The following is an 18,206-nucleotide window of genomic DNA, read 5'->3' as shown; positions in this document are numbered from 1 at the left end:
TCTTCTCAAAAATTCAAAAATTTTAATAAAATTCTTGGCAAAATTTCAATTATTTTCAAAAATTTTCGCCAATTTAATGATTTTTAATAGGTATCTACTATTTTAATAAAATTTTCCAAAAGAATTCAGTTATTTAAAAAAGAAATTTATAAAATTTTACAAAAACCTTTAATTATTTTACAAAAATAATGAAAATTTCACAGGAATTTCATTAGGTATTTACAAATTTTTTTTATAAATTTCAGGTCCCTGAAGTTGCCATCGATGCTCAGCATCGAAATAGTTATTTTCGTAACAAGGGCGCAAAATAGGTGATTGCGACGATGGCGAAATGAAGGGAGCGAGGGGACACAATTTCGCGCCCGAGGCGAAGCCGAGGGAGCGAAAGTGTCCCCGAGGTCCCGAAATTTCGCCAAAGTCGTAATCACCTTTGCGCCCATGATGCGAACATAATTTTTTATCCTAACTGCATGGAAAGTATGGCATAGAGGGCACGCACGATTAAACGCTCATATTAGTTAAAAATTAAGCTCTATATAAACAATATATCGAATGAAGTCTATAATGATAGAAGTTTTAAAATAGAAATAAAAAACAATGTATTCTGGAAACATAGTATTTATTTAGAACGTAGTAATTAATAATTAAACAAAACTGAAACAAGAACTTTTAAAATTGACAATTTTGATAAACGAAATGGGAACAAAACCAAATGTCTCATTATTTTTTTAGAGAAAATAAAAAAAAATTGCAAATTTTTATAGACAAAATAAAACAAGTTGAAAATGTTTGCAGTTTTATAGTCAACACAAAAAGAAAGTCGAAAATGTCGCATTTTAATGAAGAAAATCGAATAATTAACAAGCGGGCGGTAAAGTATTTTCCGCCCGCTCGGAGGTAGGCGAAGCGGGCGGAAAATACTTTACCGCCCGCTGACGTCATACAAGCGGGCGCAAAATACTTTTCCGCCCGCTTCCCCCACTCCCGGGCGTAATGTGTTACTTTGCGCCCGCCTTAAGTGCCCGAAATGACATACTTTCCGTGCAGGTAGGACAAAAAATATTTTTTGCACGAAACCGAAAAAAATCACTCAATTTTTTCCCAGGTTTAAGATTAAAAAAGTATTCTTAAAAAGTTTTTTACTTCCTAGGTGAATGAAAGAAGTGAAATTATTAAAAATTTTATAACTAAAAATAAGAAAAAAAAGTTTTTGATGCTGAGCATCGATCCCAACTTCAGGAACACCTTAAATTTCTTTGCAATAATTTAATTATTTTCATAAATAATAAAATTTTTACAGGGATTCAATTATTTTGGTAAATAAATAAAATTCTTATTAGAAATTCAATTATTTTGATAAATAACAAAACTCATTGCAGAATTTCAATTATTTTTAATACAATTTTAATCAAATTCCTCGAAAAATTTTTATTAAAATTCGTCAAAAGAATTCAATTATTTAAAAATTTATTGATACAATTCTTTATGAGAATTCAATTTTAAGAAACATTTTTAGAAATAATTAAATTTTGAAAAGGTTTTAGATTAAAATCTTTGAAAATTTAAATTTTTCATACTGTTAACTAACAACTCTGTGGATTAATTTTTTTTTTTGAGAAAGTTTAATTGCGGATTTTTTTATATTATTTGAAGTTTTTATTTTCTAATATAATTACATTTAATTGAAGAATTTACGAATAATTGAAATTTCGTAAAATTGAATATTGTAAAAAAATAGATTTAAAAATTGTCAAAGAACTTTTTCGAAAATTATTAAAATTAATCGATTTTAAGAAGAGTTATATTTTTGTCAGCAATTGGTAGTTTTTTATATAAAAAAAAATGGAGCGTTATAAAGCAATTCTGATGCTTTTTTGAGTTGTTAAAATAAAAATACAGAATGTAAGCTTCCATTTAAAAAATTAATCTTTTTTTATTTTTTCCCTGTCAAGTTTGACTTTATTCTCTTAAGGGTAGTTTTCTTTAATTTAAAAAACAAATTGGGGTGTTTTTAAATTGTTGTAAGAGAAGTACATAAATTTATTGTTCAGTTTTGAAAAAAAATCTGCTCTTTTATTTTTCACTGAAAACTTTGAATTTTTACAATTAAGGGTAGCTTTTTCGATTTAAAAAAACAGAGGGTGATGCTTTAATGCTGACATTGTTTCTAAGCTGTTGCAAGAGAAGTATACATAAATTTATTGTTCTGTTTTAAAAAACAACCTATTATTACATTTTTTATTACTTTAAACTTTAAATTTGTATATTTAAGGGTTGATTTTTCGATTTTAAAAAACAGGGGGTGATGGAGCAATTCTGACATTGTTTCTAAGTTGTAAGAGAAGTGCATTGTTCTGTTTTGCAACACAATCTGTTAATTAATTTTTTTTACTTTAAACTTTGAATTTTTACATTTAAGAGTAGTTTTCTCGATTTTAAAAAAACAGAGGGTGATGGACCAATTCTGACTTCATATTCGTTTTCAGCGGGCAAAAATATATATAAGACATATAGGTCTTGTTCAATAAACAGACCAATTTTTTTGTGTCTATGTAATATTAATGTTTTGAAAAATAAATTTTTAAAATGGTATTTTTTCAAAAATTACAATGTCAAACATTTTCTAGTATTTCTGTTTCATCTGCTATTTGATGATCGTAAGTATGTAAAGCCTCTATTGACGAATCGGAAGCTACCTTTTAATTGGTTAAACCCCTGTCTTTGTATTTTTATGTGCCATCTTCACTCTTCATTATATTTATTTTTTATGAGCATCCACTCTAACTGTATTCTCAATTTTAATATGAAAAGACGCGTCTGGAGTATTTTCTGCATTAAAAAATTATATTACACAATCTTTATTGCAGTAAAAGCAGGAATACTCTTAAAATTAAGACCTTCTAACCCAGAAACAGATATATGAACCCTTTTCTTGTGAAAAAAAAAGAGATGTTGAGAAGAATAAATACAAAAGAAGCTTGTGAAAACGAAAGGATGGTTAATAAAAGCGAGAAAAAGGTACGCAAATGCATGCGTGTTGCAAAAGCTCGCACGCACTTTTATCCAGCGTAATTAAAACGACGGCGTTATCCTTTGGCTAGGGAGAGGACATATAATGCTTGCGCTGTATAATGACAGAGACCGCGAAGACAAGAGACCCATATTCCTCGTATGCACTTCCGCATAATGCAGAAGGGTCGATGATTACCCCAAGTTATTGTTTCTGACATGACGATAGGATGCCGCATAAAAATTCTGCATTTACGGTTCATTGTACGGTGTCTTCTAATTTTCTCCAGTATCTTACAGTTATCATTGAAACATTAATTTTCTATTCCAACCCTTTTTTCTTCTTTTTATTCTTTATGCCTTTGACAGCGCAGGGAACCTTTTTTCAATTAACTATTCAAATAATTAAAAATTTTAAACTTGATATATTTCAAACAAGAAAATATATTTTAAGATTACAGGGTTGCCACCCTTTTGCTCATTTCAAATTCACCCTCACAGCACCGGGATATTCAAGATATCCCAGAGACGTCCTGGGGATATCGATTTGTTTTCGGAAGTTTGGATATCTCTGGGATATCCTAGGGACGTCCATGGATATCCAGAGGATATTCCAGGGATATCCAAACTTCCGAAAATAAATCGATATCCCCAGGACGTCTCTGGAATATCCTGAATATCCCGATGCTGTGAGGGCAGGTTTTCCAGGTTAAAAAACAAAATTTTTCCATTTTTTTAAAACTAGATTTGTTGACAACAAAAATTTAATTTTCTTTTTCCCTGACTTTACCTTGAACTCAAAACAAAATTTTTACTTATCTCCTTGACATAAAAAATATTTTCATTCAGTTTAAAAATTATTACTCAGAAATATTTTCTATTGCTTCTTTCTTAAATAAAAACATTTAATCAATATTATTTTTCCATGAGAATAAATATTTTCAAAAATTTCAAATTCAAAATTTTTTGAAATTAAACAATTTTAAAAAAATTATTATAAAACATGAAGATATCGATGACTCCGAGTCTTCGACTCGGAGCAATCGATATTTTCATATTTTACAATAATTAAAGATAACCGACTAATAAAATCATTATTATATATTATAAGAATATTGTTACTGTAACTCCATAAAAATTATTCTCATTTCAATTAAATTATTTTCTAAAATTTTTAACTAAACTTCTTCGTTAAATTAATTATTTTTAATAATTTTTTAAATCGTTCTATGAGAATTTTCAAATCCATTTATTATAATTCAATTTTACGAAATTTTGATTATTCGAAAATTCTTCACAATAAATATATATTAGAAAATAAAAACTTGAAATAATTTCAAAAAAAGTTCCATTAAACTTTTTCAAAAAAAATTAAATCCACACAATTTTTAGTTAAAAGTATGAAAAATTCAAACTTTCAAAGATTATAATTTGAAACCTTTTCAAAATTCAATTATTTTAAAAAATTTACGCTATAATACTTTTTCTTTAAATTTTAATTAGTAAAAATGTTTACTAATTGGAATTAGTGACTGACTTTTTGCTTTTGAATTAGTAAATTTTACTGACAAATTAGTTTAAAATTACTATTTAATAGTAAAATTTACTAATTCAAAAGTAAAAAGTCAGTCACTAATTTAAATTAGAAACTATTTTTACTAATTAAAATTTAGAGAGTTTAATGTTCAATTATTATCAAAAACTTTAACTGAAATTCATATTTAAATCAATTTTTATTAAAAAATTCTACGAGAATTGAATTACTTAAATACAAAAATAAATAATTTATTGAATAATTGAATGCTTCTTAAAATCGAACTCTTATATGAAGAATTTTATCAACAAATTTTAAAATAATTAAAATTCTTTTGACGAATTTTACGAATATTTTTAAGAATAATTTCAATTTTCGAGAAATTAGATTAAACTTGTATTAAAAATAATTGAATCTCTGTAAAAAATTTGATTGAATTAAGAAAAGATTTCAAAATAATTGAAATTTTGCCAAGAATTTTATTATTAATAAAGATAATTCAAATTTTGAAGAGAATTTTTTCAAACTTTTGACCATAATTAAATTCCTGCCAAGAATTTTATTACTTTTTGAAAATAATTGAATTGTTGAGACGAATTTTAATAATATATTTCTTTTTAAATTATAATTCAATTCTTTTGTGAAATTTTATCGAAATAGTAGATATTTTTTGTAATTGAATTTTCATAAATTATTGAAAGTAATTAAATTTCTACAAAGTATTTTATTAAAATTATTTTGAAAAGAATTTTATTAATATTTTTAAAAATAATTTAATTCTTTTAAGAAATTTAATTATAAAAATGTATTGACAATTATAATACTTAAATTCTAAAAAATAAATTATAGGAAGGCTTTTTGAAATAATTGAATTTCTTTGATGAATTTTAATAAAATTTTTAAGAATAATTACATTTTTAGAGAAATTTCATTAAAATAGTATAAAAAATAATGGAAATTCTGCGTTGAGTTTTATTATTTATAAAAATAATTGAAAACCTACATAGAATTTTATTATTTATGAAAATAATTGAATTCCTGGTAAAAAATGTTATTCTTCATGAAAATAGTTGAATTATTGCGAAGAAAGGAGGATGTTAAAAAAGGGTCGATTTTTGCCCCGAACCGAGAAGTAAATTTCAAGTGAATCCTCTTATACATTTTGAGCCCAGGAATCGAGTAGTAACCTTCATTTCCCCCCATACCCTCGGGAAAGTGGTGAAAATGAGGAAAAACCATGAAAACTCCGAAAAATAAGAATTAAGTTGGAGTAAGAGCAAAAGGGATAAAAACATATCATAAAATATTTTTAAATATTTTCTGGTCTACAAATAACTGACACATGCTTGGTTACTGTCGGAAAAGTCGGAAAATTTATGAAAATCCCTTGAAAAATGTAACAAATACTTTTTAAGTGGTCAGAATCTGTTTAGGGTAGAGTAAAGTTAATTTAAACTAATTACAAAACAATTTTATATCTACAATAATATCTAGACTTTTCTTTGATGTTCGAAGAATGTGTGAAAATCTCGGAAAACTCAGGAAAAGTCAAAATTATGTATTGAATTGAAACCTACAACAGTTCCGGGACAAAAAAATAATTTGGAAATGAATTTGAATAAAATTTGTCATTTCTGAAATAACATTAATACATAATCCGCGATTTTCACACATTTTCCGATATTAAAGAAAAATCTAGATATGATGGTAGATCTAAAATCATTTTAGAACTAAATTTAGTTAACTTTGTTCAACCCTAAACTGTTTTTGACTACCAAAGCTCAATTTTTGGTTACAATTTTTTTTGTTTCGATTTATCTTCTAGATTTTCGGACTTTCCCGTCAGTAAAAAAACCAACAACAGTTATTTCTAGTCCAAAAAATAATGTAGAAAAAAATTTGAAGAAAAAACTGAATGAAGAAAACTTTATTCAACTCTAAGTTGATTCTGACTGCCAAAGCTCAATTTGTTATAATTTTCATAATTTTCCCATATATTTTCCGACTTTTTCGTCAATGTTAAAACTCACAACAGTTATTCCTAGTCCAAAAAATAATTTAGAAATGAATTTGAATTACTTCTGTCAGTTCTGAAACAACGTAAATAGATTATTTTTATTATTTTGACTTTTCCTGAGTTTTCCGAGATTTTCACACATTCTTCGGACATCAGAGAAAAGTCTAGATATCATTGTAGATATAAAATTGTTTTGTAATTAGTTTAAATTAACTTTACTCTACCCTAAACAGATTCTGACCACTTAAAAAGAATTTGTTACATTTTTCAAGGGATTTTCATAAATTTTCCGACTTTTCCGAAAGTAACCAAGCATGTGGCAGTTATTTGTAGACCAGAAAATATTTAAAAATATTTTATGATATGTTTTAATCCCTTTTGCTCTTATTCCAACTTAATTCTTATTTTTCGGACTTTTCATGGTTTTCCTCATTTTCACCACTTTCCCGAGAGTATGGGGGAAATGAAGGTTACTACTCGATTCCTGGGCTCAAAATGTATAAGGATTCACTTGAAATTTACTTCTCGGTTCGGGGCAAAAATCGACCCTTTTTTAACATCCTCCTTTGTAAAAAATTTGTAAATAATAGAATTCCTGTCAAATTTTTATTATTTAATTCATTGATTCAAAATTGAAATTTTCAAAAATTCCAAATTAAAACCTTTTGAAGTTTATCTATTTATGAAAATTGTAATCGCAACTCTTTTAAAATTCAATTAATTTTGAAATATTTAAGTAAAATTATATTTTCAAGAATAAGCATAATAACTTAAAAAAAACAATAATTTTCCAGGATTCAGATCAAAATTCTCTGATTTTTCCAGGTTTTTTCAAGGTTTAGAAAAGTCCCTGACATTTCCAGGTTTTCCATGTTTCCAGATTGCGTGGCAACCCTGAAGATTATCTGCATTTTCTCAAATATTTATTACCGTTTCAGAACAATAATGAAAACTTTATTTTGACAACACTGTTAAGGAATTATAATAACTGATTACAATAATAATAATACTAAAAGACATAAAAAGAAACAAGAAGTGATGTTTTATTATTGATTAATATATTTAATTTAAAAATATTTTACTTTGTCCTCTTCAGACACATTTATGCGAGTAAAGCAGCTTTACTAGGAAGCCGATACATGCCTTATAAACGAAAACGCGAACGCTCGTCTGTTCTGCATAGGAGGTATTTATTTACCCAACCCCTGGTATTAGCAATTCGAGTGAAAAATAATAACAACAGTCCAGATGAAAAGGCGATAGAAGCCACTATTCTGTGAGTGTAAAGATAAAAGCGCTTCCAGTCCAGAGTATTATCTACTCGAAACTAAAATGCGTTCAACATTTTTTTTTATTTTTATAGATTCCTACATATATAACATTCATTTAATAGAAAACATTTATGTTACCGCTTTACATTGTTTTTACAATTTTATCACCTCGTTAGTTGATATAGTATTGTTTGACAAAGCTTACATATAGAATCAAAAGTGATAAAACATTTTTGGATTTCTCGCTCATATAGAGATTTTAAGCGGTTTTACATGGTTTATAAAAACCATTCAGAAGTCAATGCTTTTGCATTTCCCTGTGTAATTTTTACATATTAAATTCATACATGTGTACGCAGTCAATCGTCCTGAATGACGGATCGCCCTAAAATTTTCGGTTCTCGTTTATTGCACAATATCTGGTCTTTATATCACACTCTATAAATACTTTTTAGTACCGTTGATATATTTTTTGAGTACTTTTTCATGGATTTTTAAAAAAAATTTATGAAATAACATTTTTTATTAAATAAAAAATCATGAAAATAGAAAAAAATTTTATTTTTACAGGCAAATAATTTTTGGATAAATTATTGTCTTTAAAAATTTCATAAGTATATTATAGAATAAATAAAACATACTCTTAATTTTTTAAAGTTATTACTACTTTAACTCTTTACGGCATAGTGACATTACTGAGTGTTACCTTTTTTTCTCCACTTTTTTGCATTATTCAAGCACTATTTCATTTGTTTCAATGACAAAAAACATACTACATGTATTAGAGAACATTCCTTAGTATAACAAAGAAAAAAAAACTTTTTTTGGTGATAAAGTAAATGTTATAAATAAACTTAAAAAAATCGGTTTTTTACAATAAATGTAATTTGTGTCTAACCAACAATATAAGATACTTTGAGGATCATGTCTAAAAAGTTTTTGGGATCGCTGATTATGAATCTAAGGTCAGTTTTTAAAAATTCAAAATGGCGGACTTATTTTTTAAAATTGCTCAAATTCACTTGAAACTTGTAACTCAGATGTTTTTGGGGTCGCTGATTACGAATATGAAGTCAGATTTTAAAAATTTTAAATGGCGGATCCAATATGGCGGACATATTTTTAAAAATCGAACAGATTCACTTCGATCTTGTTACTCGGGGAGTTTTGGGGTCGCTAAATACAAATCTGGAATTAGATTTTCAAAATTCAAAATGGCCAATCCAATATGGCGGTCGAATTTTTTTTAATTTATCGCCATTTTGAATTTTTGAAATCTGACTTAATATTCGTAATCAGCGACCTCAAAAACCTGTGAATAGCACGTTTCAAGTGATTTCTATCAATATTTAAAAAAAAAATTCCGCCATATTGGATCCGCCATTGCGAATTTTAAAAATCTGACTTCATATTCGTAATCAGCGACCCCAAAAACTTCCGAGTAACAAGTTTCAAGTGAATTTGACCAATTTTAAAAAATAAGTCGGCCATATTGGATTCGACATTTTGAATTTTGAAAATATGAAAAATCCGACTTTAGATTCTTAATCAGCGACCCTAAAAACCCCCTAAAGTGTACTTGGTTATTAAATTCCTTGACTAGAAAAATGTATGCTTCAAAGAGCAGGGCCGAATTTACTTACCCTAGACAATCCTGGTGGGGGCCCCATGTAAGGGAAGGGTTTTTCAAAAATTTACCAAGATTAAAATTTTAAGTAAAGTATATTTTATATATGAATTGAGCGCACTACTTAAATTTCTAAACACTTAAAATTATTTTGTAAAATACTTTTTAAAAAAATTTTTTTTTATACTTTTTGTAAAAAATATTTTAGATGGTGGGGGCCCATAGGCAGTTTCCTAGTTTGCCTCTGTATAAATCCGGCTCTTTAAGGGTTAAGCATCATATCATCATAATCAGGTCACTTTAATAAACAAATTCAAAATACGCAATAAGTCACATAAAATTTTTTAAACAATTAATACATAATAAGTTTGTACAAAATAAATATAGGTACTATATTCAATTATAAGAGGATTTTATTTTATTACAATCATAAAAGACAAAAATATTTTCTTAAAAAAGTTTAAACATTGATATTCACATTTTATTTTTAGATTTTGTTAATTAAGATTGTTTAAATAAATCGATTAATCATTAGTTACATTTTTTCTAGATACTTTTAAATGCAAGTAGATTAGTAGGGTAGAGTGGGGTAAAAAAGCCACATTTTTACTTTTGATGCTGTAAAATCTGTATTTAAAATTTTTTTCTCAAATTTCCAATTGTTATTGAAAGTTTAGTTATTAAGCTTGAAAATTCTTGCCGGAAATATTTTTTATCTCATGAAAGGACTAAGTTATAAGAGTTTTACGAAAGCACTGCAAGTGGCTTTTTTGCACCACCTGGTGGGGTGAAAAAGCCACCCTTTGATTTTAGCAAAACATGTTATCAATTTAGGTATTTTTATAGTTTTCCTTTATTTATATGACAAATAGTCTTATTTGAAAAATATTTTAATAAATATTAAAGAGTTTTTAGCAAGCAAAATTGAAAATTATATTAAGTTTACCTGTTTTCGATTTGCACTGCCAATTTTTCGTACCTTTTTTAGAAGTTCTCTTTAAGTTTTACCACAGATAACATATTTCGTTGCAACCGTTTATTCATTGTTTATTTTTTAAATGCACTTTGAACTACTTTTTCGTCGTGTTTAATTTATTTTATTAAATAAACACGAGAAATTTTGTAAAATAAGAAGGTTAGTTTAAATAGAAAACAAGTGAATTTCACAAAATATTCAATGGATTTTTTGCCCTGGCTTTTTTACACCCAAGACCAGTTATTAAAAAAAGCAAAAATAAATTGTTAATTCAGTTCAATTTCTAAAAATTAACATTGTATACTTTTTCGGTATACTTTTCTCCTTATGTACAAACATTTACTTTTACTATTCGTTCACTTAATCAGATTGTAATATGTTTGAAAAGTTCACCAAAATGTTTTCAAAAAAGCAACAAAAAATTAAAATTACAATAAAAACAATATTAATCTAGGAACAACATTCAAATTAGATTCAAAAGTTGCGTATTACCTAATAGTATTTATATTCTAAACAGCTGATAAATCGGCTTAATAGTTTTTAAATAAAACTCAAATGGCTTTTTTACACCATGGCTTTTTTACCCCACTCTACCCTATGTTAAAATAATTTTGTGTAAAAAGGGATTACTTTCTTGTAAAAATTAACAATGAGGTATTTGTTAATTAATATTATTTAAATAATTTAAAGATGTTATTTCATTATTTTTACTTTAAAAAGGAATATGTTGAAAGGATTTATTAGTAAACCGCATAAGAAAATAAAGAATTTTTTCTAAAAAACAATTCTATTATTTATTTGTTTATTAAAAATGTTTAATTAATTAACGTAAATAACATTTTTTAATATCTTAATTAAAGGTATAAAATATTCTTTTGTTTCATAAATGAAACTTTAAAACTATAAAATATAGCAATTTTTTAACTTTTCAGACTCTAAATTGTTTATAACAAATATAAAAAAAAAAATTTCTATTGTCTGTGGTGTATAATATTCCTTTATTGATTATATATATTAAGTGTTAAATGTAAATATTGTATTTTAAAGGAGTTCTATTTTCGTGAAAAAATGTTTTTTCAAATGTTTATAAATAAATAAAACAAAATTAATTTTTTTTATATAAAATCGACCTCGAAGGGACTATTAGAAATGTAATAGCAAGTGCTTAGAAAACAGATAAAAATTGGTTAAGATTTACATGCTCAAGGCTATAATATAATGGTGTACAATAATAATGGTCACAACTCCCACGATTTTTACCAAATAACAAAATAAAGAATACGTGTATTATATTTTCATATATACAATTCGGAAAAAAATTGTTTCAGACAAAAAAAGTTTTTAATGAAAATTTCACCTGGAATGACCCAGTATGAAAGTGTGTTTGAAAGTGTGCATTATTTATCTGCAGGTATGAAAAATGAATGCGATTATATTTTTCTACCTACTGCTGGTATTCTAACTTACTTACTATATTAGCCAACATAGTCGAGTAATTTACAGCAGTTGTACTATTTTTTAAAATCTATATATTAATACTCTTTATTTATTTTAATGTGCTAGGAATTACGCATATTTCTACATGCAGTTGCAATATTCATATTTATTTCAATAATTATTTATAAACAATTCTTTATAAGTTCATATTCACATTTGTAGAAATTATTTTTAGACAATTTAAATATTATATAAATGTAAATAATTAAAAATTAATTAAATCTAAAAAAATGTTTTTGCTAATGTATAGAATACCACAAATACACCATATAAAAATCCATAAAAATTACGATACGCAATATTAAAAATAATGCAGAAATTAAATTTTGATTTTCGTTATTTATAACAATTTTAATCAGAGCTATATCAATTTATCAACTATTTTTAATAAAAATATTATTATTAAATAATAATCGAAAAGGATCAATTAAAAAAGATTGTGGCCTTAACACATTGAATGAAATAAAGTCCTCGGAAATCACGTTCACTTTCCATACTCATATACGTGATCAACAACGCAATATAGGCTTACAAGATAAACTTACTTTCACTGACAAGTTTTAAGAGTATTGTACTGTTAGCCAACTCGCGCTTTCCAATCATCCGCAGTCATTGCCTGACTCTAAGGCACTACGTCTGGAACACTTTTACTTTCGGTATAGAATTGCCAAATTTTTATTATATTAATTAGCAAAAAAGTCATATTTTCTTTAGACAAAACATTTTATATTCATAACTTTATTAAAGCTTAAGTTTATTGATAAGGACGGTAAATACAATGGTGCTACGTTTATGAATATAGTGAATAGTATATTTAAATAAATCATATCGTAAAAATAAAATTTGAAATATTTGTATATGTGGGAAATTAACATTTTCTACTGATTTAACAAATTTAATTACGTAAAAAATTTTAATTTATTAAATTTTAAATTCTACTTTACCTCTGTTTACCTTGTGAATTTCTTTGTAATTTTTGAATAATTTTTTATTTGGAAGAAAATTTATAATTTCATACTCTCTAAATCTGATTAATTAAAAATTAACTTAACTTAAGTTGAACTCCTTTCCATATAAATAATAATTGTATATTTCCTTAATTGTAAGTGAATATTCATTTATTTTTAAGTAAATATCAATTTTTTCAAGTTGAAATATATGAAAATAAAATATATAAAATTTATAAAATTTATAATTCCAAGCACGTGACATAATTATCTTCGTACGTAGGAGACTTTTGACGTATTTTTTAATCAACTTATTAAGATTTAGAGAGTAGAAAGTGTAAATAAAACTAAAAAGTAAGTAATAGAAATGAAAATAATTCAAATATTAATATTCTCAACTTTTATTAGTTTATTAATCATTCACTATTTAACAATTTAAATCTATCTATAACAATTAGTTATTATAACATTTTTAACTCTTTTACAGTTACATAAAATATCTAGACATTGGATCAAGGATCAGAGTTTCTGCATTCTCGAATTTATTAAAGAGAGTTGATACACTTGAAACAGAGGTACATTATGGACATTTTTCTTTAAATATTTATCAATCTTTGCAAATTTTTATAAAAGTGACGCTATTTGAGTATAGTGCTAAAATTAAATTTATTTATAACTTAGTATAAAAGGAATTGTTATCGGTTTATAAAGTTACAATTAATGTTTTACTCTAAAAGTAAATCTTTTTGTTAATAACTATTTTTATTTGTTTTAATATATACAACATTTTCCTAAAGATTATGAGTTAGATTTGGTTTTGGTAAGAAGTTCAGTACCTAATTAAAAAATTTCTTTCAAATAATTTTTAATAATAATTTCTTGTGCAAACAAAAAATTTATAAATTTTTGACATTACTCAAGTAAGATATCTTGTAAATGATACATAAGAAAAAAATGTTTTCAATTTTCAGTAGTAAAGCTTACACAATCACTGTGCACGCCCTTTTTTAAAACTAGATTAACGTAAGGAATAGTCCGTTATTTTTCTTTTACAAAGACTGAAACGAGCAAATTAATTTAATTCGACCTTTAAATTCTTTCTTTAACACATTAATGTGACAAATAATTCTGATATTTACTTTTATTTAAAAAATGTTTCTGAAGATTAACACAAAGGTAGGAGTAATTAATCTGGAAAAACAAGAGTACCAAGTTTAACCTGCCTACCCGGTTTTGACCCCCTCTCCTCTAAGTAAACTTTTACTCAGTACCCCCCTTCCTGTTTTGCAGAATACTGACAATGACCCAAATAAACTGAGTTTTTAAATTAAGTGAGTAAGAAAATAGCAAAATGCCTTAATAATTTCAAGCACGTATTGCTGCAGGCTTGCGGTAAGGTTACATCCCAAATAACGATAATTTTCTGAAACATGGTACCTCCTCATATAATTATAAACTTGGGAGTTTTTAGTGTCGCTAAATACGAATCTGTGATTATTTTTTAAAAATTCAAATTGGTGGATCGAATATGGCGGACCTGATAATTTAAAATCGACTGAATTCGCTTAAAAATAGTAATTACTCAGGGGTTTTTGGGGTCGCTGAATACTAATCCAGGGTCAGTTTTTAAAAATTCAAAATGGTGGATCCAATATGGCGGACATAAAAAAATCAATTGAATTCGGTTGAAATTCGTTTTGAATCATCAAAATCTATTTTCATTTTCGTATCCAAAGACGTCAAAAATTCCTGAGTATCTAGTTTCAAGCACATTCAGATGATTTTTAATTTTCATGTCCGCCACATTGGATCCACCATTTTGAATTTTTTTTTAAAAATAACCACAGTTTCGTATTCAGCGATCTTTCCTTGTTAATGTGACATAAATAAAATACTTACTAGATGACTTATATATAATACATTGTTTGTTCACAGTATCTTTTTATGACAATGCTGAAATCATGGATACAGGGACAGTCCGTCTTGTAATTTTCTTGGGGATGTTTCTGGTTTTCGTCAGCGATTACAGCTCATTAATATCTACAATTTTCGGAAATAATGCAGAACGGAATTCTACTTTCAAGCTAATAAATGGACAGCCAAAAACAGAATCTTCTTCTGAAAAGTTATTCAAAGATGAACTCAAAATCAATTTCGATAAAAGAAACGGTAATATAATTAAAATTTTACATTAAGGGTAGGGTCCACCGATGCTTTTAATTATAGCATGAAAATAATTTCAATATTCCACAACATTTTTTTCAAAGTAATTTTTTATAAAGAATTCAATTTTTATTTTGAAAAAAAGCTTTGTTTTTAGGCTGAAAATGCTAAAAAATACAATTATTATTTAATGTTTTATTTGAAAACTTACTTCTTTATTTTTCTAACTAATTTCAGACCATAATTTTATCATTATTTTATTTTTTATATTGTATAAAAATTATGATCTGAAATTAATTAGAAGAATAATCTCGCAGTGCAAATTTTCTACAAGTAATTCAAATTTTTTTTAAATGTAAAATTATAATAAACTAAAAATCTAGAAGTCAAGGGTTTGTTTTATTACAAACAGTTTTCTGTATGAAAACCGTAAAAAAATCAAAATCGACTTTTAAAAAAAAAGATTCTTTTTATAGACCAAGGTACACAATTACGTTAATTTTACTTTTAAAAGATTATTTTTAATGAAAAGTGTGGTAATTATAATTTTTGTAAAATTATTATGCAGTTATTTCTCGTCGTTCCAAGTTGATGACAACAATTAAAACCGCATGTTTGCCTAAACTTATTTGCGAGTTAAAGTCACATGTACATCAGGAGCAACTGACTGAGATGGAAACGACATTATTGAACTTAATCAGGTAATGACAACTTACTTTAATTAAAATTTTTTAATTTTACTAGGATTCAAAAAATATGTGACTCGTCGCGAAGAAAAGCACTTAAGAAGCAAAAAATCGATTTTCGAATTATGATTGTTTCAGATAAATTATTAAAGATAGGCACTCGAATTAACCCTCTCGTGCCTCCTCCGGGACATATATTATGTCCCACTGTGAAAATTTTATGTAATTCTTATAAAAGTCAACCAATTAATTTGCGGTAAATTTCTTTCTATTCCGAATAGACACTACAACACACTGTTTTTATATGTTCTTAGGGTCGCTGATTACGAATTTGGAGTCAGAGTTAAAAATTCAAAATGGCGGATTTAATATGGCTGAATATTTAAACAAATTATCAAAATATTTTTAAACATTAAAATTGCTTCGAAATTCTTACTCAGTGGTTTTTAGGGTCGCCGATTACGAATCCGTTGTTTCTTTTTTAAAAATTAAATATAGCGGACGAGATTTTCAAAAATTGCTTGAATTTGCTTCAAAATTAATTTTAAAAAATTTTCATTTTTCAATTTTTAAGATTTAAAAAATTTTTTTAATTCAAAATGGCGGATCCAATATGGAGGACGAGATATTCAAAAATTGCTTTGATTTATTTTCGGGGTCGCTGATTAAGAATCCGATGTGAGTTTTTAAAAATCAAAACGTCGGAAAAGATTTTCAAAAATTGCTTAAATTTATTAAAATTTATTCGAGAGTTTTTTGGGTCGCAAATCACGAATTTTTATGTCCTTTTTTGAAAATTCAAAATAGCGGATTTAATATGAATTAATTAATCTTTACCAGTTAGAAAACGACAGCCATATTGGATTCGCCATTTTGAATTTTGAAAATTTAAAAAATCTGACATCAAATTCGTAATCAGCGCCCCGAAAAACTCCAAATAGCAATTTCGTAGCAAATTGAAGCAATTCTTTAAAATCTTTTCAGCCATATTGGATCCGCCATTTTGAATTTTTAAAAACTCACATCGGATTCGTAATCAGTGACCCCAAAAACCCCTAAGTAACAATATTGAAGCAAATTCATGCAATTTTTTAAAATGTCGTCCGCCATTTTGAATTTTTAAAAACTGACTGTAATACAAAGCTTATTGTTTAGCTTAGTTAAATTGTTCGATTAAACTAAGGAAAGATGTTTCAGTAAAAATTGAGCTTAAAATAAGATATATACTTTTTTATTGGTTAACTGCTAACTTTCAAATAATGCATCAATAGGAAAACGAACGCGAGTAAGACAACTTGTTTTAGCAACAGTAAATGAGATCGTCATCTTAGCCATTCTCATTCTTCGCGATGTACTTAATGTCCTGGAAAGTTTCGTGCTTTATATTTACTTTTATGCGAACGTAAACGCACGTAACGCGAATACCGTCATGTAGCGCGGCAGGGTGATTTTATTGGTCAGATCGTGTTGAGTTAAACCGATCAAGATGGAGAAGCTAAAAAGCCTCTGGCATTTATTCGTTATTTCTATACGAGACGTTCGTCGAACTACGAAGTGTATCAAGATCGTAAAGAATCCCCTTTCAACAAAAAAGGACTCCTTCGGCAGGATATATTGCGCATAACGGAACACACTTCCTTTTGACTTTGGGCGATGCACTTTTGTTGAAACTCGGAAATTGCCAAACATTCTGGTCAATCAAACCATAACGCATAAGTGCATAAAACCTTATATCTTCAATTTAGTATAACTGCGTTTTGGGTTTTAAGAGTTTCCCAAGAATTTACGAGTCGAAACTATAACCTTCTATGAGTTCTCTTATATTATATTTGGAGCATTTTCTGATTAAAGAGGAAATATACGTCTATTCAGGTTTAAGAGAGATTTTGAAATACATTTTTTTAACTTTTCGGGTTTGAATGAAAATGAATTTTGTTTAGCACAAACAATAAGTTTGGAACTATTTGAATCAAATCATTGGGATAAAACAAACATTGATAAAATTTTACTTTGATACAAATTTAAAATCTTTCTGTTTAGAGATACCAGTTTAAACACCATGGCTGAAGTTCCGTCAAGATATCACTTTGCTGCTCACATGGGTCAATTAATAGCAGGGTTAGAAGGTCAAGGATGTCATAATTTCTACCCTACATGCCCACTTCCTGGACTCAGTGTATTAAACATGATGAAAAAAATTAGGATACATTAAGTGGTGCTTCTAAACGTATTTTTATAATATTTTACTAATAAAGGCTGTGATTTCATATTTTGAAACTGAAATTGAAAAGTTTTTCATATTTTACGTTTCATAGATTAAAAAAAGATTTTTAAGTGTTCCAAGTATGTATTTTGATTTTCCAACAACTAAAATTCTTTGCATATACATTTCTTTCAAATATTGTCAATATCATTGAAATAGAAATAAGTATTTTAAGTCAGTTGTTATTTTTTATAAATTGTTGCATTGATTTATTAT

At 26.7% G+C, this 18,206-nt stretch overlaps 1 protein-coding gene across 2 annotated transcripts; it reads left to right on the top strand.

Annotated features, from left to right (window-relative positions):
• Positions 1 to 12,518: 12,518 nt before the first annotated feature.
• LOC122507450 lies at positions 12,519 to 18,070 on the top strand. 2 transcript variants are annotated; one of them, XM_043620163.1, is made up of 5 exons: positions 12,519 to 12,587; positions 13,366 to 13,453; positions 14,814 to 15,047; positions 15,610 to 15,742; positions 17,768 to 18,070. In XM_043620163.1, the coding sequence occupies exons 3-5, from the start codon at positions 14,840 to 14,842 to the stop codon at positions 17,937 to 17,939; spliced, it is 513 nt and encodes a 170-aa protein (XP_043476098.1). In that variant the 5' UTR covers positions 12,519 to 12,587; positions 13,366 to 13,453; positions 14,814 to 14,839; the 3' UTR covers positions 17,940 to 18,070. The 2 variants fall into 2 exon arrangements, with proteins under 2 accessions (XP_043476098.1, XP_043476099.1); XM_043620164.1 differs by lacking the exon at positions 12,519 to 12,587 and adding an exon at positions 12,648 to 12,700.
• Positions 18,071 to 18,206: the final 136 nt, after the last annotated feature.

The sequence above is a fragment of the Leptopilina heterotoma genome, unplaced genomic scaffold (genome assembly GCF_015476425.1).
Source record: "Leptopilina heterotoma isolate Lh14 unplaced genomic scaffold, ASM1547642v1 Lhet_47, whole genome shotgun sequence".
In the NCBI taxonomy this organism is placed as follows: Eukaryota; Metazoa; Arthropoda; class Insecta; order Hymenoptera; family Figitidae; genus Leptopilina; species Leptopilina heterotoma.
This window is presented reverse-complemented; position numbering and strand designations above follow the sequence as displayed.

Coding starts and splice junctions, on each gene's coding strand:
- LOC122507450 (XM_043620163.1), top strand. CDS start 14,840: ATGGATACAGGGACAGTCCGTCTTGTAATTTTCTTGGGGATGTTTCTG. Junction 15,048..15,609: donor CAATTTCGATAAAAGAAACG/GTAATATAATTA, acceptor ATTATTATGCAG/TTATTTCTCGTCGTTCCAAG. Junction 15,743..17,767: donor ACATTATTGAACTTAATCAG/GTAATGACAACT, acceptor CTTTCTGTTTAG/AGATACCAGTTTAAACACCA.